Source organism: Drosophila subobscura, chromosome O (assembly GCF_008121235.1).
Source record: "Drosophila subobscura isolate 14011-0131.10 chromosome O, UCBerk_Dsub_1.0, whole genome shotgun sequence".
In the NCBI taxonomy this organism is placed as follows: Eukaryota; Metazoa; Arthropoda; class Insecta; order Diptera; family Drosophilidae; genus Drosophila; species Drosophila subobscura.
In genome coordinates this window covers 4,183,416-4,206,104 of record NC_048533.1, presented here as the reverse complement: position 1 = coordinate 4,206,104, position 22,689 = coordinate 4,183,416, and the positions used below count along the sequence as shown (strand labels likewise).

At 43.4% G+C, this 22,689-nt stretch overlaps 3 protein-coding genes across 6 annotated transcripts; 2 read left to right on the top strand and 1 right to left on the bottom strand.

The window, feature by feature from the left end:
• Window positions 1–494: 494 nt before the first annotated feature.
• On the top strand, window positions 495–6,325 carry LOC117899287 (zinc finger protein squeeze). 4 transcript variants are annotated; one of them, XM_034809198.1, is made up of 3 exons: window positions 495–1,216; window positions 4,071–4,712; window positions 4,770–6,325. In XM_034809198.1, the coding sequence occupies exons 2-3, from the start codon at window positions 4,287–4,289 to the stop codon at window positions 6,024–6,026; spliced, it is 1,683 nt and encodes a 560-aa protein (XP_034665089.1). In that variant the 5' UTR covers window positions 495–1,216; window positions 4,071–4,286; the 3' UTR covers window positions 6,027–6,325. The 4 variants fall into 4 exon arrangements, with proteins under 4 accessions (XP_034665089.1, XP_034665087.1, XP_034665091.1 ...); XM_034809196.1 differs by having other exon boundaries at window positions 4,068–4,712; XM_034809200.1 differs by having other exon boundaries at window positions 495–1,221.
• Window positions 6,326–13,314: 6,989 nt separating this feature from the next.
• Window positions 13,315–14,306, top strand: LOC117897449. The gene has a single exon (XM_034806293.1). The coding sequence runs from the start codon at window positions 13,337–13,339 to the stop codon at window positions 14,225–14,227; it is 891 nt and encodes a 296-aa protein (XP_034662184.1). The 5' UTR covers window positions 13,315–13,336; the 3' UTR covers window positions 14,228–14,306.
• LOC117897448 (BRCA1-associated protein) lies at window positions 14,304–17,468 on the bottom strand. Its single transcript, XM_034806292.1, has 6 exons — window positions 17,396–17,468; window positions 16,345–16,398; window positions 15,879–16,257; window positions 15,647–15,817; window positions 14,797–15,588; window positions 14,304–14,740 (listed from the first exon to the last, which is right to left on the bottom strand). The coding sequence occupies exons 1-6, from the start codon at window positions 17,409–17,411 to the stop codon at window positions 14,446–14,448; spliced, it is 1,707 nt and encodes a 568-aa protein (XP_034662183.1). The 5' UTR covers window positions 17,412–17,468; the 3' UTR covers window positions 14,304–14,445.
• Window positions 17,469–22,689: the final 5,221 nt, after the last annotated feature.

Below are 22,689 nucleotides of genomic sequence, written 5' to 3'. Positions count from 1 at the left end.
AGTTATATTGGAGACTCATTCGTCATCAAATAGGAAAAATATGGCTACATAATGTCAAGAGGAATCCGTTTTAGATACAATACCAATGTAATCCATATCCAGGTCATCCTCTATCCCAAAGACTCCCAACAGGTTCTAAAATCAATGGATATCGTTCATTCTTTACCTTTTCTTAGTTTCCTTTAACCAACATTTGGCCCAATTAAATTCGGTATTCAAAAAAAGGAGTACGCCTCCCTCCCTTCCTTCCCTACACAGAGAACCACAAAAAAATCAGAGGCGCCAGAGAGCCAGAGGAACAAAAAACCGGAATGACCGACACAAGAGAGAGAGCAGAGCCCACAAACACATATACAAAGAGCCAGAATGAGAGAGAGAAGAGAGACAAAAAGTACACACATAAAAAACATAAACAAGCCTTTTTTCCTAACGTGTGCGAGCGGGAAGGAAGAGCGGTGGAGAGCGACATCATTCCACCCTCTCGCTCAGCTGCTTCAGAAAAAACTTGCTTCGGTTGTGATTTTTTTTCCACTCTCTTTTACGCCGCCGAACCGAGCACTTCTTTACTCGTTTGCGCCGAGAGTCCCGTTTTTTGCTCCTGCTCTGCACCGCGCGCTCGTCTCTTGATGTAAACAAGCGTAACCGAAGCTTACGCCGCGCCACCCACCGCCGCCTCCTACCAAACGGTTGTAATTGCAATTAATAGCAGAAGGCGGGTCGCCAAAAAAGTGCCAAAAGCCCCCCAAAAATAAAGCCCAAAAACGTAAAAAAGGGGCAAAAGCACAAGTGCAGAAAAAACGAGACTTGTGCGAGTGTGTGTTGGTGTATTTTTGGCGTGCGCGGCCATTTTTTCTTGTTGCCACACGGGAATCTGCTTTAAGTGTGTTAGTGTATGTGGAAGAGAAACCAAAAAGAAGAGGAATATAAAAAAGCGAAATTCGCAAACTTAAAAATAATAAAATCATTGAAACACATATAAAAGGCGCAGGAATGCGTCTCATCCAACAAGTAAATTACCGCAAAACCGCAAGCAAAATACCTCAGTGAAAGAGTGAAGGAGTGGAACCTCCACAGTACCCCTCTCTCTTGCAACAACCACCTACAATCAGCAGCTGAACACGTGCTCGGTGCGGGCCAAAATATCAACAAAAGTTGTCCTACAAAAATACAGCAATAAGAAAAACCAGCATACAAAAAACCTTTTCAAATTGGTGAGGTGAGGTGAGTACTTTCCCACAAGTCTTTCTTTATTTATTTGACTTATTGGAAGTCTCGTTTCCCGCGCTCACTGCACAGTGGGTGGGATATAATGGAGAGGAGTTTAGACTCAAGAATCTAGAGTCTAGACTCTAGACAAAGTAAACGGTTCTCTGGGTAGATTTGATATGGTATGTACATAGTACATACATATGTATATTGAAATAGATGTTCAAATTGAATAATATAATTCACGATGTCAAAATATTAAGATCTCTCCCCCCAACATTCCATGCAACCCGAATTGTTAACGACTTTAAATCGCTCACAAAACATTCAAGTAAATGCCATGAATACCCAAAAGTTAAAACAATTTCATTCCCGCAAAAATATTTGTAAATGGTAACTGTCCCCGCTGTCCATTGTTCCCCCCTCCTCTTATTACTTTTTATGCTCGCTTTCATTCATTCGGCGGTGGCGGTTTTTTTGTGTGTCGTCGTGTCTTTTTTATCTTCTCTTTTTGTATTCATCAAATATTTGCTGTTTTTTCGCACACATGTCGCCCCCAACCACGGCACCGAGAGCGAGAGAGCTAGCGAGGTCCGGCTCGCAGTGTTTGTTTATGTTGCGCTCTTGCTCGCTCTTTCTGGATCAAGGTATATGCTTCAGAAGGTGGGGCAGAAGGTTGTCTCTCTCTCCTCGCCCACACCAAACACTTGCCAATCTCGCTTTTGATAAGTGCCTCTAAACCCTCTTATTAGTATACCTTGCTCCGCTCTTGTGCTCTCTTTTGTTTTTCAGCTGCTTGCGCTCAATTAATTTTCGTTGATTCGTTTTTTTGTGGGTTTCTTCGTGTGTGCGTGCGTGTGTGTGTGGGGTTTTTTTGTGTATACCATGTTATATACTTTTTTAGGCAGCATGCTGCTTCTCTTCTCACTTTTTTTTTGGGGCCTGACTGACCGATTTGCCTGCGTCTTTGGGGCATTATCAGGTTGTGTGCTTTGCTCTCTCGCTCTTCCTCCCCCTTGTTTGTTGAACGCCACTTTTTTTGCAATTGTTTTTAAAAGCAAACACTTTTATAGGGTATTTACATTGTCCGTAATCCGCTGCCCCTTCCCCTGTTTAATCTCTTTTTGCGCGCAACAAGCAAATAGCGCGTCCTTTTACATTCCTCTTCTCCATCCCCTGCCCTGCTTCCACTTTTGCCACTGCTTCTGGTCCCGCTCCCGCTCCCGTTTCCATTTCCCTTCCCATCATTGTCCAACGTCAGCAACGACATCAGAACCGGTTCTTTTGACCAGCGCGCAAAAAAGTAAAAGAAAAGAACTCAATTTGCCTCTGACGTCAACACCCACCCGACCAAAAGGTCGCTAACAAATTATCGTTCAAACATTTGGAACTCTTATTTGAAGAGAAACGAAAGGCAATAAGTTAGTTACCATTTTTAAATGTGCATGTGTAGTTCCTTAGCTGTTGATGGTCTGAAAAAGAAATAGGAGCGGTCTTAAACTCCAATTTCGTTCATTCATTTATTTTAAAGAATGAATTTCATTGTCTTCCAATTTCTGAAAATTTGTTTGAGAGTCGATTTGAAGAGAGACCTCTGTTAGATTGGTATCTTATCTAGGAAATCCTGCATATTCCATTAAATTTACATTTCCGTTTCAGCTAAAATAAATTTCGAGCTGTTTGTTACTTTTAAGCGCATTAAATGTAGTAAATGTAGAACAAGGTTGATAAATTCGTTTGATTATCCCCATAAATGCAACAAGTGAGCGGAGGATATATCAGTGTTTCTATTACTCCGAATTCTGTACAGGCCTTGGGCGATTGTTTTTTGTGGGGTTTGCCACCGTTGTGAAAGGATTATGAAAAATCTGTTTTTAAAAGCAATTAAAAGTCATTTATCAATGATGGATATGCTGGTGGAAATTACCGTCAGAAAGAATTGATATGATGAGGTTGGATAAGGGCGGAATAATTGATTAAAAAGTACAGTACAAGTGAAAGGAATCAAAGTAATTAATTGTACTAAAGATACTTAGAAATGTGAGGATTTATGATTCCTAGAATAACAGAGATCCATACCCGTATACCCTTCTCCATTAGATTTTAGGGAAAATACAATTATTTACTTTCCAGAAAGACAGTTGAGACAGTAGAGGAATATCACATTCTATTCACCAAAGAGTTGCGCCTCTAATAGCTGATTTGCCTGTAGCATATTTTGGCACCCCATCCAATCATATTTCCCTACGTATGTACTTACCCCCACCTCTTTTACATGATTGGTCCATTTATTGTTGGTGCTGCCACTCCCCTTGACGCCTCCCAGAAATGTGTTAAACTTGTAGTTGCAATAAATTTCCATCCATCGAGGTTGTTGACACGTTCCGTTGGCGCCCCTGACGTTTTTTGCTCCCTGTCCGAAAAAGAGAACCCCGATTCGGGTTTGGATTTGGCTTTCCATCTTGTGCTGTGTTGTGTTGTCACCACGAAAACTTGTTGCCCCAAGCGCCTTTTTTGTTGATCTGTTGAAATTTTCATTTTTGCTTTTTTCCCCTCTACTGGCATTGTTCATAAATAATTCTTTAGGGGCTTTTTTGCGCTTCAGTGGGCAAGTTTTTTTTGTTGGTGGCAGCATACACCACAGAACTCTTGGCCCATCTTTGGGGCCCATCACTGCACACGTTTTAATTCACAATTCACAAACAATTAATTAATTCATGCATAAATATGTTAATGTGCAGAAATTAGTGTACGAAAGTGTAAGGGGAAGCAAAGTAGAATCGAAAAAGTAGTTTATGCCCCGTTTTGCTGCGTCGACAATAATTTCAGATTCAAGAATTACAATATTTCTGTACTTTCAGCAGAAAAGAGTCAGAGTCCCCCATACCAGAGGAGGAAAGAGTAGAAGTAGAGGAGGAGTATCTTGTGTAAGCGGAGTCCGCAGCTCCAAGTGTCGACTGTCGACTGTTGGCTGCTGACTGTCGATTTGCCCCACAATCGTTGGTGAGCTCTGCCCCAAGCTGGACGCACGCACAATCGCCTACCGCCCGCTGACACTTGGGGGCCATCAGCCGCCGCTTATGGCCGAATTGCCGACGGCGCCGAACGGCGTCTCAAGCGGCGACTATCTCCATCGCTCCATTGACCAGCTGCGATCCCTCACGCACCTCACCACAGCGGATTTGCGTACAGCACAACTGGTCCACGACTACAAGCCTTTCAACATCAATGAGTTTCGCCAGAATGTTGTGGAGCGGCTGGACTACAGCTTGAAAAATGGTTTGGTGCATCACCAACAGCAACAGCAGCAGCAACAACAACAACAACAACAGCAGCAGCAGGAGATGTTGCAGCAACAGCATCAGGCACATCAGGAGCAGCAGCAGCAGCAACAACAACAACAACAGCAACAGCATCACCATCAACAGCAGCAGCCGCATCATCTAAAGTCCAGCTACAGTGCGCCAAGCTCTCCGCCAACGCCACACGAGCAGCAGGAGCAAAAGGTGAGTCCTGATGGGGTGCAGAGAAGAACAGTCCTAATCCCTGACCTTTATTTACAGTACGATCCGAATAGATCGCCTCCACGCCCGCTCATGAGCAGCGGCAGCAATGCCTCGTCGCCGGAAGATGATCGCAGAGGCAGCGGCGGAGGACCTGGCGGCGGTGGCGGAGATGGGGACCAATCAAAGCCATACAAATGCGCCTCGTGCAGCAAATCCTTTGCCAACTCCTCGTATCTGTCGCAGCACACGCGCATCCATTTGGGTATCAAACCCTACCGCTGCGAGATCTGCCAGCGAAAGTTTACGCAGTTGTCGCACTTGCAGCAGCACATCAGGACGCACACGGGGGACAAGCCGTACAAATGCCGGCATGCCGGCTGTCCCAAGGCCTTCTCGCAGCTCTCGAACCTGCAGTCGCACTCGCGCTGCCATCAGACGGATAAACCCTTTAAATGCAACTCCTGCTACAAGTGTTTCGGCGATGAAATGACGCTGCTGGAGCACATACCCAAGCACAAGGACTCGAAGCACCTGAAGACGCACATCTGCAATCTGTGCGGGAAATCCTACACACAGGAGACGTACCTACAGAAGCATCTGCAGAAGCACGCGGAAAAGGCGGAAAAGCAGCAGCAGCGGCACACCAGTCAGGTGGCTGCAGTGCAGCAGCATGTGCCATCGGGTGGAATCGGTTTGAATCTGCAGCGCCAGGCAATGAATGATGTGAATGCCGCGTATTGGGCCAAGATGGGGGCGGACAGTGCGGCTGCATCGCTGGCAGAGGCCATTCAGCAGCAGTTGCCGCAAGCCAATGGCCAGACGTACGCGAACTTTGCCTCGCTACAGCAGCATCAGCAGCAACAGCAGCAGCAGCAGCAGCAGGAGATGCTGCAGCAGCACCATCAACGGCTGGCGGATACGCCCGGCCACTCTCACAGTCCGCATGAAGACCCCGCCGGCGAGGATCTCGTCCTGCGGCAGACGACACCACAGCATCACCTGCAACAGCAACAACAGCAACAGCAGCATTCACAGCAGCCCTCGCCTGGACCTGGCTCCTCGGCTTTCACTCCACTCAGCGCCACGGCGCCGCCCCCACATCTGCAACAGCATCGTGGAGCTCCAGCGGCCACGGCGGCCTATCTCTACCAGCAGAATGCGGCAGCGGCGGCTGCTGCCTTTCCCACGCAGCTCATTTCGCTGCATCAGATACGGAACTATGCACACCAGCCAGGGACAGCGGGACTCATCAGTGGCGATCATCTAACCCTCGGCCTGAGCGCGGTCCAGGCGGCCAAGGAAAAGGCCCAATAGTACAGGCCTCTGCGTGGCCACAAAAGGCAGCTACGATGACATTAGTTTTACGTTGCAACAAGACCTTTAAACTGGAATGAATTAGCAGGATTTTCCAGGAATTCATTCCAGTTTAAACACTCGAAAGTATGTGTAAATTAGGTTTAGTTTAGGCACCAGTTCAAGGCAGTGCAGGAGCTGAAACTTTCACTTAGTATTAGCCTTGCTATAGACTCAGCCACCCTTTAGAATCATTTAAAGTATTGATTGCTTTATTCTACAATAAATCTCACTCTCCAAGCCCCTCCAAACACTGCCCACAAATAAAAACAAAGAAAGGTAAACGCAGCTCCTCGCTGCCTTCAACTGCAAAGAATTTGAAGAATGTAATCTATGTATAGGATATTTGTATCTAGGACAACTCAGGATTTTCAAGGATCATTTTTATGATATTTATATGCCCCTCTACCAACTCTCTATTCATAAGAAATTCTCCCAAAAATAACCTAAAACTCTGATGTACTCGAAAAGAAAAACAAATAATTCATTCGAGTAGATCACAAGTTTTTTTCACCAGTCGATCCGATGGTAGGAGCCGTACAAAGTACGGCGGATACATAATGTAAATCTTATGTAAATGTGTGCTGTACGACGTATCATATTAGCCGTAAGCGAAACCCTAGAGATATTATCTTTATTTATCAAACAAATTAGTTTAAGAACTAAAAAGTGTATTTTCTACCTAAAAGCAACAAACGAAGAAAACAAACGAATTGCATAATAAATTTGGAAATAATTTATAAAAATAATTATCCTGAGTGAATGATCTTTCTATCTTTTACCACAGGATTTGCATTTCCATTCAGGGATTGCACTGAGAACGCAGTGAACTAGAAAACTGCATGATAATCCGCTTAAAGGAACTTCCTTTTCCTTTCTTGAGGCCCACGGCGACAGAAGACATGAGAGATTTATGTTTTCCGTGCACCCCATACAATCGGAGTGTCTCTATAGGGAAGTGTAGTACGGCTCAAGATTCTATCGAGAGTTTTGTATGCGAGGATGTCGCAGCTGTCGTTTTGGTCAGTGGGGTGTTGTTTCTCTTGCTCCTTGCAACGATCAATGATTGATGACTGATTGAATCTTGAAGTCTGATCGAAGCGAAGATTAATGATTGCGAGTTCTTACATAAATATACTCTCGCACACACATGTACATAAATATTTGATGATAAAACTAGTTCATCTGCTTCACACATCACGATTTGCAACTTGAATCAAGTGATTTCCACTCGAAGAATGGGTGAAGTTCTTCCACAACCGTGGAGAAGGGTAAAAGATTAGTAAACTGATATTTCTTATGGACAGAATACAAGTTGAAACATTCATGTTTTGAGCAAATTTCATGGTTAATGAATAAAACAATAAGTCACACACAAAAAACCAGTTCAAAAAAGTTGTTTACAGGTGTTTCGTTTTCTTCATCATAATTGTATTTTTTCTTTCTTCTTATTTTTTTGCACTAAAAGTTCTGTCTTCTCTATTTGCATAGGCAAGCATTTGAATGGAATTATAAATAGCTGGCAAAATGTGTTGAGACACTCGCCGCAGTAATATGAATTTTATGAACATTTTATGACTCAAATAAAAACAAAATAAAAACCACCTAAACAGCTCGTAAAAATTGCCCAAAGAATGGGCATTGTTTGCCGTTGAATAGACACCCACTAAGGGGGATAAACAATAATAACAAAAGACGAGGTTGATAGAGACATAAACCCCTTGCTAAAAGGACATTGTTTGCGCTGTTTTGTCAACACGCAAAGGGATTGTGCGAAAATTCGGCACGATCCAAGCCGATCCGCTGCACCCTTAACAGCGACAAGGATCGCTGACAATAAACCAACAAATCATCAAAGGCTGGATTGGCAAACACACCGCAGAGTACAAAGACCCGGAATAAAAGGGCTCATCGATCGACAATCGATCATTTGGCAGTTTTGCCTGGCAAAATCCATAGACAAAAGGGATAACAGGGAGCCTCCAAAGATATCGCGAATCTATGGCCAGGCAATGTTTGCCAATAATTTAATTGATAAATGATTTGATTTCTGCCAGGCGATCACTGGGCTCGTCGACATCGATCATTGCTAGCCATTCGAGCATCGGAAGAGTTTCCTTCTCTCTGATTAGCATATCAATGCCTCACTTTTAGAGATTCACTAATGATCATGGGATTGTCTGCTGCTGTCTGTCCGCCTGAATGTATCTTCGGGGTGGCTCTTCTCTTTCGGTTTTCTTTGGGTGCTGAAATCATCACGAATCTCTGTCCGTTGTGTGCCTCATCAGCGCTTTGTTATGCTAACTATGAGAAAAAACTGTGGCTGAGAGCATCTATCCTGCCAAGGATCCTTCGTGCTGTCTGGGACTCTGGGACTGTCACTTTTACTTGCAGTCGTCTTTGGTTTGTTGATCGATATGATAATTAGAATGCAATGCCTGAGGCCAGGAAGGAGTTTTTGTTCGTTGAGCGTAGCAGTGGCATCTGCTGGATATATCAAAGAGCTGCTCAAGGAGTACACTGAAAGAAGCATATGGCTCTGGGGCCCTTTGGATATTTTTGGGAGTTTTTAAAATGATCAGAAAACATTTCTGTGTACTAAAGCAAAGGATTTGATTTATTTTAGAGTGTTTCATCCCACTAAATGTGCCCAATTGATTAGTTCCGCTTATACTCCAGCAGTTCCTTTACTTTTCCTAACCAGAAACTCTTCCGGTAGTGCCAGTAGTGCGCCGCTCTATTAATTTCTTTCAGTGCATAACCAGTTCCAGGGCCAAGGCATTATGCAAACTGCTTTCATTTGAATTTTATCTATGCATTTTTCAATGCCAAGAGATCATTGCGGGAAAGAGGCCTGCAGAAAGGCGTCATCAAAGCCATCAATAGATTTATGGTTTCTAAACTCTAGAGAAAATCAAAACACACACCCAGCCCTATCCCATAGATAGCAACCGATCATCAGGGGTTGCCACACACAAAAACATCCGGAGAAAGGAAAGGGAGAAACACATTTCACCCCAGCGAAGGTTTCGGGGGCGCTTTGCATAAGAAAGGATACGTCGAGGGTAACCCATTCCAAGTATGGCATTTAGTCGGGTGTTCGGCATTCAGCAATTCTTCTTCGATAAACTATTTATGAAATTACTAGACAATGGGCACAATATGCAGAATACACTCCGCCGATTAGCCCATATATTGAGAGCAGAGGACAGCAGAGAGGTGTGTATGTTTTTCCCATAACTTCTTGTTCCTTGTGGCATTTGCATTTCCCTGTGTTCCTCTCCTGTCTTTGCCAATTTTTGTGGCTCTCTTTGTGCTCCGCTCCTCGAGCATTGTTCGATTCTAATAAGGTGCGATATTGTGAAATTTGATGCGATTTTCGTTAGCTATTCTTCGGCGTACGAGTACGAATATATTCATATTTTGCACCCTATCTGTACTCATTCTTCAACTCAAGGGATTCGCACTTTCAGTGCATAAACGGATGAGGAGAGGGCACACTCACTCACTCTCTATTGTTGAGGTTTTTGTTTCCTATGCTCTTGTTTGGATTGATTTCCCTTTATCATATTTCGATTGTTCAGTAATTGATACTTGAGCGAGCATATTGGCATATTGCCAAAAAAAAACCACCTAGGTTTGTGGCATTTTAATTAAGCGTTTTCGATGATGCGGATTTGAGGGCATCATTGAGGGATTGAATGGGTATTATGCACTCTTTATTGGTGTATTAAAAGGGTTTTTTTTCGAACGCATTTCTAGCATGTTTTGGCAGTCTAAGGAAGTCATTCTTCATTTGAGAGCAACAACAGAGGTTGGAGAGAGGTTGAACATTTTTAGGGAATTTAATCTCTAATTTCTTATTTTCTACATTTTCATTTGAATTACATATGTACATATACATATGTAGGATTAAATCGTGGCTGTAGATTTTCACATTTAATTTACTCTCCCACCTTTTTAAGAGTAAATCCTTTTCCCATCAATGCTTTTATTCATCAACGCCCCATTCAAGTTTGCTTGCCATTCAATTAAATATTTTTTTCCAGAACTTTTATATATTTTCAATATTTTTTCCATCACTTTTTTGAGATGGGAAAGGCCTGCCCAAAAGGCACATCAAGTACTTAACACTGTTAATATTTATTCAAACACAAAAATCACGAGGTATTTGTATTACAATTAATGCAGAATTCACTCCATGACAGCCAACACGTGTTTGACATTTAACGACTAAAAAATCCGACAAATGCAAAAAACGACACAAAAAACTAAAAATTAAATGCGTAATTGAAAGGAACATGAAGAGTGTATCCTGAACACGCAGAAATCCTCCGTTATCCGCCATAAAATGACGCAATAACAAAAATTTAATTAACATTTTCGCGCCCCTCCTTTTTTCGAATAACCTACAGAAAAAAAGTTACAAAAAAAAGGATAAAAAACTACAGTAACAAGGCCGATCCTATGGCTCTACTGAACTACAAAAAAAACTTGTCACACGGGATTTCTTTGTGCATTAAAAAAATACGCGCCAAAAGAACACACAAAAAAAGCTGAAATCGCTTCAATTATAAACGACTTTTTTCGGTAGTCAAGCATAAAAATTTTCCTATTCCTACAGAAAAAAATGGGTTAAAAAACTGACAAGGGGCTGATCCTGGGGATGGGTTATATTTTTTGTGTCCTTCGGGAGAGAGTAGAGTACAAAAAATCACCCAAAAAAGTATGCAACGGGCGGGCATTTGGTTACCTCATTTGAATATTTGGCGCTGGAAATTTTCTCACGATTTTTTATTCTTCGCTTGTGTGTCTACCCACAGCTCAGGGGTGACGATCGAGGATAAAGGACGCTCGCTCGCACCACCCGGAGACACACAAAAAGATGCAGACATCCGCGAGCCCAGAAGACAAGAAGTAGAAAAAAAATCCGGATTTTTTGCCTCATTTCCATGCGGAAGCGTTTCCTTAACGATCTTTTCGAAATAGAAAGGGTGAATGCCTCGAACAAAGGGGTTCCAGAGGACCAAAGGATTGCCTAATTTATGCACAACACGTTCGCGGATCGGACGACGCACCTCAAAGGGTTGCTGATCATCCTCTGCCGGGATACTCGTATCTGGGCATCGCGCATTTGCATACATGATCATCCATGAAAAAACGGGGTTCGGGTCAATCATCATTTTTCATTTATCATCCGTAAAAAAAGGCAAAGTCCTAAGTGAAAAAAAAACCAGAGCTCTTTCGAATAGAAAAATACGTAAATTATTTAAATTTCAGTTTTTTTTCTCTCGGATTTCTGTTAATGCGCAGGGGCCGAGATGTCCTATGCAAAGGATTTCTCCTTTGCCTTTTTTCTTTCGCTTTCCTCAAGCTGTTTGTCTGGGTCACTTTTTCTCCCTGCAAGCAGTCAGTTGCGGGGCAGGGAAACCACCCCAAGAACGCGTTCTAGTCTGCTATCCTCTGGCACATCCTTCTGGGTTTTCTTACGCTTCTTCCTTTTGTCGTTGTCGCCTATTTGTTTATCTATTTTGCATATTCTGGCTTTGTATCCGTCTTCTTTGGATTAAAGTTTCTAAATCAATATTTGCTCATTAGTCACATTCAATAATTTTAATTATTATAATTTGTATGCGCAGTGAATGGCAATGGGAAATGCAGGCATGGCAGCTGTGTAATCATCGAAGACTAAAGGAATTTATATAGTTTAAGAAGGAGAAGAAATCATACCTATAAGAAAAGATTAATAGAAGCTGAAGTATTTTTAATTGTATCGATCTTTAAAATCCTCTATTTCCTGTTAACTGCAGCAATCCCAAACATTATTTCAGTACCTTTTTTGGAAATCGTTGTTTTAAAGTCTTATATTTAATTTAATTAAATGATTTTGCCTTATATACACACCACCAAAATGAAACTTAAAATAAACTGAAAACAATGCCACGCTCATCTGTGCAAAATTAATCAAATTATACACCTATCGAGCGATAAGCGACATCGAATCCATCAAATTCTATTAAATATACGATCCACACAATGCAAAAATTATGCAAAATTTATTCAATTCGCCAAAAACGAAAAGGCAAACATTTTATGCGCGAAAGTGTGTGTGTTTTTTTGTTGATGAAAATTAATTAAGTTACTTAATTACAGGTCCAAGATGGACAAAGTCCGTGTGCCCCTTTGCCCCATCATCACTGTCTTTTGGGGGACTCTGCTAACAGGTTGTCTTGTGCCAAATATTAAATTTTTTTGAAAGGTTCAGCAGAGGAGTGGGAGGCGGCATGGAGGAGGGAGCGAAGCATGGATAAGCTTTAAAGACGAATATTTGGAAGAGTTTGTCACACGAAAATAAAAGTACCCTGCAAATTGTTTAATGTATAATTCGGTGATATTTGATATTTATATTTAAGGCAAATTTATATGAGTTTTTGTTGGACTAAATGGATTGACGTTCCTTCCCATCTACAGTCCCTCGCTTTTCATGTCCTAGGGTATCTATCAAACTCTACACCATCATCTTTTGGCACACTTAAGCTTTTTGGCAGTAGAAGCGACAGAATGATTGATCGCTTGCCAATTGTAGACGATCGTAAGATGGAAAGACTGTAAGACACAGAGAGATTCCGAGAGCTCGTGGAAGAAACAGCAACAGTGGGGGGAAACCATTAAAAAAGTTTTTGTTGGTGCTTTGTTCATAGCCAAAAGTGAATTAAATTTATATTTAAGTTCTTTATTTGTTTGTCTCTCCGCAGCATCGCCCGTGTGTGTCGGTGTGTACGCAATTTAAGTGAAGATTCCAGGGGGTCTAGTCAAACCGGTTCGACTTGTAGTTGTAGTTGCTTTTATTTTTGGAGTCTGTAAGTCTTTGCTGTCGCGGTAAATGCTGGCGGAGAGTGTGAGGCAGAGGGTCATGGCATAAATTATAGTATACGTTTCAGTATGAAGAACTATTCATAAAGATTGCATCAATTTTAATGGGAAAATATTGTGGGGAGTTTCTGTAGAAGAAATTGCTAGTGGGGAATTGAATAGAATGGGTTCCAGTGGGACTGCTAGGAGTAAGAGCAGTTCCCACTACCATTTCCCCATTGAAATTCTATAGTCTAGTAAACCCTTTTGAACCCAAGCAACCCCTAGCTCTGCTATCATAGTCACAGTCGAATTCCCACCAACAAAAACCTTTCATTCTAAACGAATTATTTCCCAATTAAAACCCCAAAAGAGAATTTAAATCTAAATTGATATTTTTCCATAAAAAAACCCTCAAAATGCTTACCGAGTGCAACGAGGAGCTGCCCAATCCACACAAGAGCTGCCTGCGGGAAATGCTCAACACTTTGATCATCAGCGACAATGATGTGAAGCGCCTCAATACGCAACTCCGGAATGTCCAGCTGGAAATGAAGGCCGAAATGGACAAGATTGAAAAGTCCAAGTGCGTGGGCGATGAGAAGTCCAAGAAGCCGAAGGTCTGCGACAGTGAGGAGGATCTCACGCAGTTTGCCGAACGCATCGTCAATCTGGATGAGCTGAAGCTGCACTACACAAAGAAGAGCGAGGAGTTGCGTCGCCGCCGGGACAACATAATGGTCTATGCCCGACAATGCCTGAACGCGTACAACGAGGAGAAGTGCAAGTTCAAGTCGTTCCAGGAGAACACCGTGGACTACATAAAGCGCACGGCTACGCTCTCGCAGGATCATGATGTGGTGAAGAAATGCGAGTATGACATTTGCCAGATGAACAAACGATTCGTTCGCGAGGTGGCCCATCTGAAGCGCTGCGAGGGCGAGTTGCAGGCGTTTTTTAAGCTCCTGAAGGACTCGGATCCCAAGGCCTATTGTGAGTGCTGCTGCTTCAAGGACTACGACTGGCTGCCGCAGGGCAAGAACCTCGAGATGGTGGACACCCTGGCCGAGGAGATCAAGCAGACGATGGGGAATGTGCTGGTGCGTGCCTTTGCCCAGCTGCATGTGCATGAGCCGCAAGATCCGCGTGCCTTTATTGCCGCCTATCTGATGAATCTCGATCGCTGCGAGCAGGAGATGCTCGAGAAGCACAACCTCATCCAAGAGGCAACCGAACACTGCACCAAGGAGCTGCCCGATCCCACATTCCATTGCGAGAACGCATGTCCGCCGCAGGACAAAGCTGTCTAGAAAACATTTTGAACATTTTTCTCATTTAATTCACACACGAAAAAACACCGCGAAATACAATTTTGAGACAATTCTCTTAGCCGTTAGATTATATTTTTTATATCGCTTTGCTTCACAAAGGAAATCACATTTAGAGCTGTTTTATATGGGGAGAGGTTTTCATTTTAAACACATCAAGATACAGCCAAGCGAGTCAGCTTTATTCACGAATGAGAAGTCTATTTCTTGCGACGATTGTTGCGACGCGTGCCGGGCTCAGGCTCCTTCTCGCCTAGGCCCGTGATTGAGGCACCGGCCAGCTCCGAATTGGCCATCTTTCCTTGGGTGTCCAAAAAGAACATGACATCGCGCAGCTGCTCCTTGAGATCGGTGACTTCTGTATCGTGTTTGGCCTTGAATTCTGTGTACTGCTGCTCCAAGGCCTTGTATTTGACCAGCCAAGAGCTTTGATTGTCCTGCAGGGCCTTGGAGAGCTCCCGCTCCTCGTTCAGCTGCTTTTGGACTTCTTTAAGCCTGAAATTGAAGACAGTTTACTCCCCTCTACAGCTCTTTGGATGTGCATGACTCACTTGCTGGTATGCTGCGCCAGTTTGCGCTCTAGATTTTGCTTCTCCTTTTGCATGGTTTGCTGCACCTGCAGCAGATCCGTCACCTCCGACTTGGCCTCGCTGGCATTCACTTTGAAGTTCTGCCACTCCTCTTCGAGGCGCTCCATGCGCTCCTCGTAGTACTTGCGCTGCGTGTCCAGCTGCGAGGTCAACAAGTAGGTAAACTCCATCTGCATCGAGTCAATTTTCTCCTCGCGTTCATCCTTTTCGGTCTGCGAGGCCACCAGCTTGCCGTCAGACTTGTTCTGGAACAGACGGTGCACGAAATTGTCGCCTGCATAGTCCCACACACTTGAGGTGCCCAGCTGCATGGCAAAGGTGTGATTGGTGGCCCTGTAGTGGGCGGCAGCGTGGCCGCCCTGATAGCGACCGCAGCCGACATGGCCACAGATAAGGCAAATCCACAGCGAGTCGGTGCCCTCACACTCCATGCAAACAGAGTCCTCCATCAGCTCCGGGGTCTGCACATGACGGCAGACGGGGCAGGTGGAGTCGCCCCACTTCATCAGGCAGCTGGCATGGAAGGCATGATTACAGAGAATCGTGAGAACGCCATCCACGCTCTCGTCCATGCGCTCCAAGCACACGGGACAGGTGGGCAGCTCGGTGTGCCCCACGGGCGGAGTTCCGTGCTCGCTGCGCTCCACCTCAGACACCCAAACGGCATGGCATAGCGAGTCCGGCTCCAATGAGTTGTAGGCAATGCCATTGTACGACTTGTAAAACTCCAGGGCCGACTCATTCGAGCGAAATCTGTAGGAGATTCAAGTTGGATTATAATGCCAGAGATATCTGAGGATTGGGGACCCACTCTAGGAGAACCATAAACTGATTGGGACTTCCATCGCGTACTATCTGGACATGCTTGATCTCCGCATGGCAGGGAGCTATAAAGTTCAGCAAATCATGGCAGTTGAGAGTGGCTGGCACGGCCAGCAGGCAGAGTTGATTGGATGTAGCCTCCGTGGAGCTCTTTCGTTCACTATTAAATGTAGAGAAAACGCATAAAAAGATGTACGAAAACACGCAACGACTGCTCCTACTTCTTCTTGTATAGGTGGATGAGTCCCTTGGTCACTTCCACAATGGGATTGCCCGAAAAGTAGCCAATTTCCAGTGGAAAATTCGAGTTTGCCTGCACACCACCAAGCTGTGACTCATCGCCGCTGCGTGGTGTCGTCTCACGCGAACTGCCAGCCGTGGGGCTGTTCACATGCTGCACTGCGGCGGTCCAGTTCATCTTCTTTGTGTCGCCTTCAAGCTCTTCCTTGCCCTCGCCTTCGCTCAGTTCCTTTGTCCAACGCTGATTCGTGTACGTTTCGATGATGATGTCGCGGGACAGTCGCAGTCCACGGTCCCGCTCACGCTCCTTTTGAACCCGTGGATTGGTGGGATGCTCTGCTGATACGGCGCCTTCTTGTTCTGGTTGTTGGATGAAGCAGCAGACGGATTAGAGGCATTTAATTGTTGCGAAATTTACATTTGAGTTTCTTTGTTTTTGTCATTTACCTGCGTCTGGCTCCAAATCGATTTCGATTTTGATGACACACAAGGAAATGTTTTCTAGCATTACACAAGCATAATTTGAATCAGTTTAAATGCCAAAATCATGGGAAAAAATACGATTTAAATATTTTAGTTTTTTGTTTTTGTGTCGTGTTCAGTGTGACCGCGGAACTATCGATAAAATATATCGACAGATCCTCGGAAATATACCGAAATATACCCTTTCACTTTCAAAATATACTGTAAATACCGTAAATCTTAAACAATTTTCATAGACTTCGATCTTCTGTTTAATATTAGCAGCTTGTAAGGACCCTCAGATTTATAACTGTATTTTTACTCGAATCATCATTCATTTCTTCACAAGATTGGCTGATTTTCATGACTTATTTTTATTGGGACGATTTCAAAATAAGGTTAAAACTAAAAGCTCGAGGATATCCTCTTTCCCAAAGGTATCAAAGGTAATGCTGTTCACCGTGCCCATGTTGGGGAGCAATGCTGATCACATTTCGCAGCATGTTGCTGACCCACACAAATGCTGCCATGCTGCTATGCTGCTAAAGGTAAAATACGCAAGTGGTAATGGAATTCAGACACATTGCTGCTATGAAAATTACAATGATGCAAGAGAGAAACATCCGTCAAGAGAGAGGGAAAGTAAAAATTCCTCGAGGGATATTTGAAAAACATGCGTATAGGACTTTCTATACGCTATATATTATGAATAAATCTTAAAAAATGGAATTTAAGAGACGGATTATACTTATTTAAATATACCATATTGTACAGATACACCATTGACCTCAGTTTCGCAGGTAAAATATTCCGAAAGGTATAAAATATACCTTAAATGGATCTACCTGGATCGTAGACTTATACATACATACATATATAAAATATACCATCTCACCCTCAGAAATGTACCAAATCTCCTACCTTATTATTTTCAAAATACACTGTAAATATATCGAGGACTATCGACGGCTGGTTGAACTAGTATCTCCGAACACTGTTCATTTTTTGGTCTTTACCAACACCTTCTCCTACATACCGGGAAAATAATCCATTTGAAAGACAATTTGGTTTTCCAGCAATTTGCGTTTCAAGATTTCGATTAAAAATATGTCTCTTAATGAAAAATGAAAAAGTATTGTGATTATTTCAAAATAAATTTGAATTTGTAAAAATGACAATAAACTGAAAGCTGGAAAAACTGTAATACCTTTTAAAAACGACGTAAAAAAACCATTTAAAAATTTGATTAATTAGGCAAAAGAATTAAACTGGATTTTGATATGTCCCACGGCGGTGGTCGCTTACAACTTGTCGGCTTTCCGCCAACCCAGCCACCCAGCGACCCCCCCAAAACAACGACCTTTTGATCGTCTCGCTTCGGGTAGCTGCCGAAGCTGCTTGGCCAACAAAAATACAGTTAGTACGTACTGCGAGCTACTTGGAGGCGGACGTGTTGCCGCCAGTGGTCTTAGCCGTGACAAAAACACGTTTTACGAGACTTGTTCGTTGTTTCACGCGCGCGTAAATCAAGCCCCAAAAGAGAGCGCCAACGCGAAACCAGCAAAACAAAACAAACCAAAAAAACCAAACCAACAGAAAAGAGAAGTGAGTGCAGTAACGAATAGTTGTAGTTGTAGTAGGGGATAGTGTAACCATGAACTGGCCGTAATAAACCCCACAAATTGATTACAATACGCTGGTTGGGGAGGGTCGATGGACGGGTGGAGGATTCGTAATTGCAATTACCAAGATTGAACCACAAAAATATATTTTTGTGCACTCACACATTCGTACAATATTCGAGTGTATGGAATGTGCGGTGAGGTCTGGTTGAGGCGGGTGAGGGGCTACTAAAAATGGCCATTGCAAGAAATCAGGCTATTGATTTTTTGGCATTATTTATTAATGGTTACAGCAATAAAATTGCTTACAAAATTCCTAGCACCCGTCAATCCTTCACACATCCGCAAACACACAGAAAAGCACACACGCACACTTCAAAACACACACACACACGTGACTGGCGGCGGTACCTTTACGGACTTCAAAACGTCACCCCATTCTCGAGGGATTTTTGTAGCTGCCAGCTGACAGTGCTGCCAAGTGCCAGGACGAAGGAGGAGCGAAACTCCCTGCCTGTCGTCAACAAGTCTATCAAGAGCACGTTTGTCATTTTTGTTGCAGCCAGAGCCCCCAGTGCCCCCAGTGCCACCCCCCACTTGTCAGTCTAACTGTCTGGCGCTGCCACAGTGTCTGTCTGTGTGAGTCACTTTTCTGTTTGCCAATTTGAAGTTTTGTTTGAAACTATATTGTCCCCACCATACCGTACCATTTCTTTTTGCTCGGCATCGCTGTCGCTGTCTCTCTCTTTGGCGCTGAGCACTTTAGCATTTTCATTTGCATTTTGCCTGCTGCTTCGCGTCGCATAGCGAAAATCAATTGTTGTATGTAATAAACGCCAGCGCGCGAGAGCCAGAGAGCTTAGCCAAGCGTTGAGCTGCCAACAAAGCCAGCAACTAACCCAACAACCAGTTTGCTGGTTGCTGTAATTCTGCCAAAATCAGGTTTATTTCTTTTTTTGCGCATAAACATTCTGGATCATATAGATTTTCAATAAAAAATGAAAGCGAACAAACTGCAGTGCCGAAATAAAACGAAAAAGTTGCGTTAGAGTTGGTATTCAGAGCGGAACTAGATCGTAAATTGCATTCACTTGCTGAGGTAATCTAGTTTCAGAGTAAAACTAGCGTTAAAATTGAACGGGAATTAGTTTTTATTATTATTGGGAATTTAGTTTATTTATTTGAGATGAGATTTAAATGAGATAGCATAAGTTAAGTAAGTTTTCAAGTGGGGCTTAAAGTTCATCCACTATTAAAATTGATGTCTCTCTCACTTTACTTAAAGTCTAACTCAAAGCCCGTGTGTTTACTGGAACTAGTTTATCCATTTTAAAGAGGATTCCCATGTGTAGCTCTGTTAACTGCAGCCCTGTTGCTGCTGTTGCAGTAACTGCTGTTGCTTTATTCAAATTGAGTTGTTGTTTATTCATGCATTTGTTGCACTTCTCCGCGCTTATATTGTTATACCAACACCCTCGCGAAAGCATATACACGCACACACAGCCAGACATGTGGACATTCACACAAATTCATTCATTCAGTCAGTCATGGTGGGAACTATAAACATCTAGCCCTCCCCCGCCACATAACAAGGTTGACTCGTCTGTCCAAGAGTATTACTGTAAGGTGAGGGCCAGAGCACAACTGCAATTGCATTTCAGAGACTGATGAGACTGAATGCTGCACATCATTAATAAATCAGCGAGTTGCAGGCACAACGTGCAGCTATGAAGAGCGATGCCTGTTGCCTCACCTTAAACTTTGATCACACACTTGCGCCCCGTCCGACGGCCTGACATTTCTAAGCTCTCTTCTCTGCTCTCTTGAAAAGCTCATGTGTCTGTTACGTTTAAATGTCGGCTCGCAGTTACAGCTGCAATTACAGCCAGACACACTGACATACAGGCATGTTACATACATTCATACATGTGTACATATGTAAAACACTTACACACGTATGCTTGACATGTGGCATTTCGTAAACATACGAATGCATATGCAGAGCATACATATGTATGAATGTATGGATGTGGTGTCTGTGTTTGTGTTTAAAGTGCACTTTCACTTTTTGTGACCGCCACCCGCCTTCTGTTTCCCCCCCAAGCTGCTGAACACAAAAACTGGCAAAACGACAATCATGAGCAAGCATGTCGCTCTCCCCATGTTCCCCTCTCACCCAGCTTTGGCTAGCTTTTTCACTGTTAATCTCTTCCCACAACTCTCTGGCGCCCTCTCTGGCCTGCCTGCCTCTTTCACTCTCACTCACAAAAAGTTTGTGCTGGCGCAAAAGAGCAAGAGGGAAGAGCAGATGTTGCTGTTGTTGCTATTGCTGTTGTTGCTGTTGCTGTTTGTTGCTGCAGCGAAGTGCAACCGGTTGAGGTAATCATGTTTTGTTGCCGTGTTCCAATTGCCGTTTCCACCAAAGTAACATAATCATAGAAATGCAGAGCGTGACAGAGGGAAGGGGAAACAGAAAGAGGTGAGAGATTGTACATGTATGGGAATGGGAATGGGAATGGGAATGGTATGGAACGGAGAGTGAGTGACACAGAAGCATGGCTTAAGCGTATTATAATTAGACATCGAAATATGTACAGCTTTCGATCAATATTGCCGGTAGCCATGCACGTATGACATTCCATTTAGTGTTTAGTGATTTAAATGATGGATAAATGGCGAAGGGGAACTTTGTATATTTATGTTTCTAGGAAGTTTCATCATCGACATATTTTAATTAGTTTCTACATGAAGCACAGTCTCCCCAATCATTCACCAAAATTCATCGATACGGGTACGATACAGGGATTGTGGTTGTAAAATTAATATGAAAATGCGAACTTTTTCGTGTTGTATTATATTAGCGTTCGAAATGTATTTCCAATGTAAAATGTTTGCCATATCAATGAACATCTGCATGTGACCATAGGAAAACCCCTAATCAAAAGGCAATTAAATGAAATTATAGTTAGACCCCAAAGATAAAACAATAATTAGATTGGAAATAGGATAGGGAGGGGGGATAAGGAGGCCTATCCAAAGCAGGCATCTGGCTGTTAGCTGTTAGCTAATCCACTTTTGCCCGTGGAACACTTTGGCCCTAATCACCAACCGAAACTAATCCAATCTGCTTTCTGGCAGTCCAGGGAAAGTGCCTCCAAGTTGATTGATTTGGTTGTGTAGAGCCGAGCAAAAATTGGCTTCTAGGAGTGCATGCGGAATGTTTCGCCCATCCATCAATGTCACTGAATTCGAGGCGGAAAAGCAAACAACAAAACAACAGATTAAATAGGAAGATTATCTTTTTCTTCTATTTTTGTGTGGCGAAATAAACTAAAGCGGGAATTAGTAGAAAAATAAAGCGCTCTTGATGGGAAATTGTTAGAAAATTAAGGCATGCATTTTAGGCCAAGGCAAAGCAAAGGAATCTTAAAGAGGGGAAAGGGAAAGCCAGGCCCTAAATCTCTCTCAAATGAAACTCTCGTTTTACTATCATTATTCGAAAAACAATTGGTTAGCCTGAAACTCTCAATATTTATAGAAGCCACATCCGACTATGCCACAAAAAAAAGCAAATAAATGCACATAAGGAGGAAAGAGGAGGAGGAAGGAAGAGCCAGAGCCAGAGCCAGAGCCTTGTAGAGCAAAGCAAAAGGGCCACAAATATAGAGAGTGGGAGAGACAATCAATTCAATAATCCAAACAGCAATCAGTATGCAGCCCAGACTAGACTCCACTCCACTCTGATTTCCCTTCCGCATTGGCTTCAAACTCGGTTTGCATTTGCCTTCGTTCAGGGTTAGCCGTCAGTCCTGCTGGCGTGGAGTCCTGCTGTACCCACTGCTGTCTCTGTGCGACACACACCTAATAAAGGCTTATTTACATATGAATGCCTTGCCACGAGTGTAAATTGTGTAAAAATGTGAGACGAACCTCCTTTCGGGTTGCCAGTTTCAGCTGACATCTGACTGGAAGGTTGTGTGCTCTGGTCCTATGCTGATGATGCTATTCCTGTGTCAGCGTTGTGACCCTGTCATGACAACAACTGCCAATCTTCCTGGACCCCCCCCCGTCCAAAACACACTGAGCAGAGTGGGGCATGTGGCTGAGCATTCATTTGTTTGTGCTGTGGGTCGCTGCTTTGCTCCCTTTTTTGCATTCAAGTGCATTCCAAAGTTTTGTTGTGCACTTTTCGCAGGCCATGAAGAGGCCACACTGGTCTCGACTCCCCCCCTCGCTGCCACTCTCTGTCTGTCTGTGTGTTGAAAAATCTCTTCGTTATATTGCCCCTCCTGCTGCTGCTGCTGATGTTGCTCCTGCTGCTGCCACCTGCTGCGTTGTCATGGCAATTGCCTTGCCACTGCACCACGTTGCGTATACGCGATGTGCGCACCATGCCGCGCCGCGCCGCGCCGTTAGACTAACAAGCTTTGCTTTGGATTTTTAGTTTTTTAAACGCACTGCTGCCATGCATATTACCTCCCCGCTCCCCCCGTACACTGTACCGAATGCTCAACTATTTTTTACTCTTTTTTTTCAGAGAATACAAACTAATTTGTGTGTGCATAAAGTTGTGATATGTGATATGGATAAAGATAGTTCCATCTAGAGTACTTTTAGAGCACAACTGCAGCCTGAACATATTTCAAACGCTCTTAGAACTCAGAAATTCTCGTAGCTGAAAAATACTCCAAAATGTTGCCACATAATC

Bases quoted from the DNA above. Each gene is read 5' to 3' on its own strand.
- LOC117899287 (XM_034809198.1), top strand. From the start codon at position 4,287: ATGGCCGAATTGCCGACGGCGCCGAACGGCGTCTCAAGCGGCGACTAT. The intron at 4,713-4,769 runs GTGAGTCCTGAT...CTTTATTTACAG, and splicing joins ACGAGCAGCAGGAGCAAAAG to TACGATCCGAATAGATCGCC.
- LOC117897449 (XM_034806293.1), top strand. From the start codon at position 13,337: ATGCTTACCGAGTGCAACGAGGAGCTGCCCAATCCACACAAGAGCTGC.
- LOC117897448 (XM_034806292.1), bottom strand. The intron at 15,818-15,878 runs GTAGGAGCAGTC...TACATTTAATAG, and splicing joins ATCCACCTATACAAGAAGAA to TGAACGAAAGAGCTCCACGG. The intron at 14,741-14,796 runs GTGAGTCATGCA...CTTCAATTTCAG, and splicing joins CTGGCGCAGCATACCAGCAA to GCTTAAAGAAGTCCAAAAGC.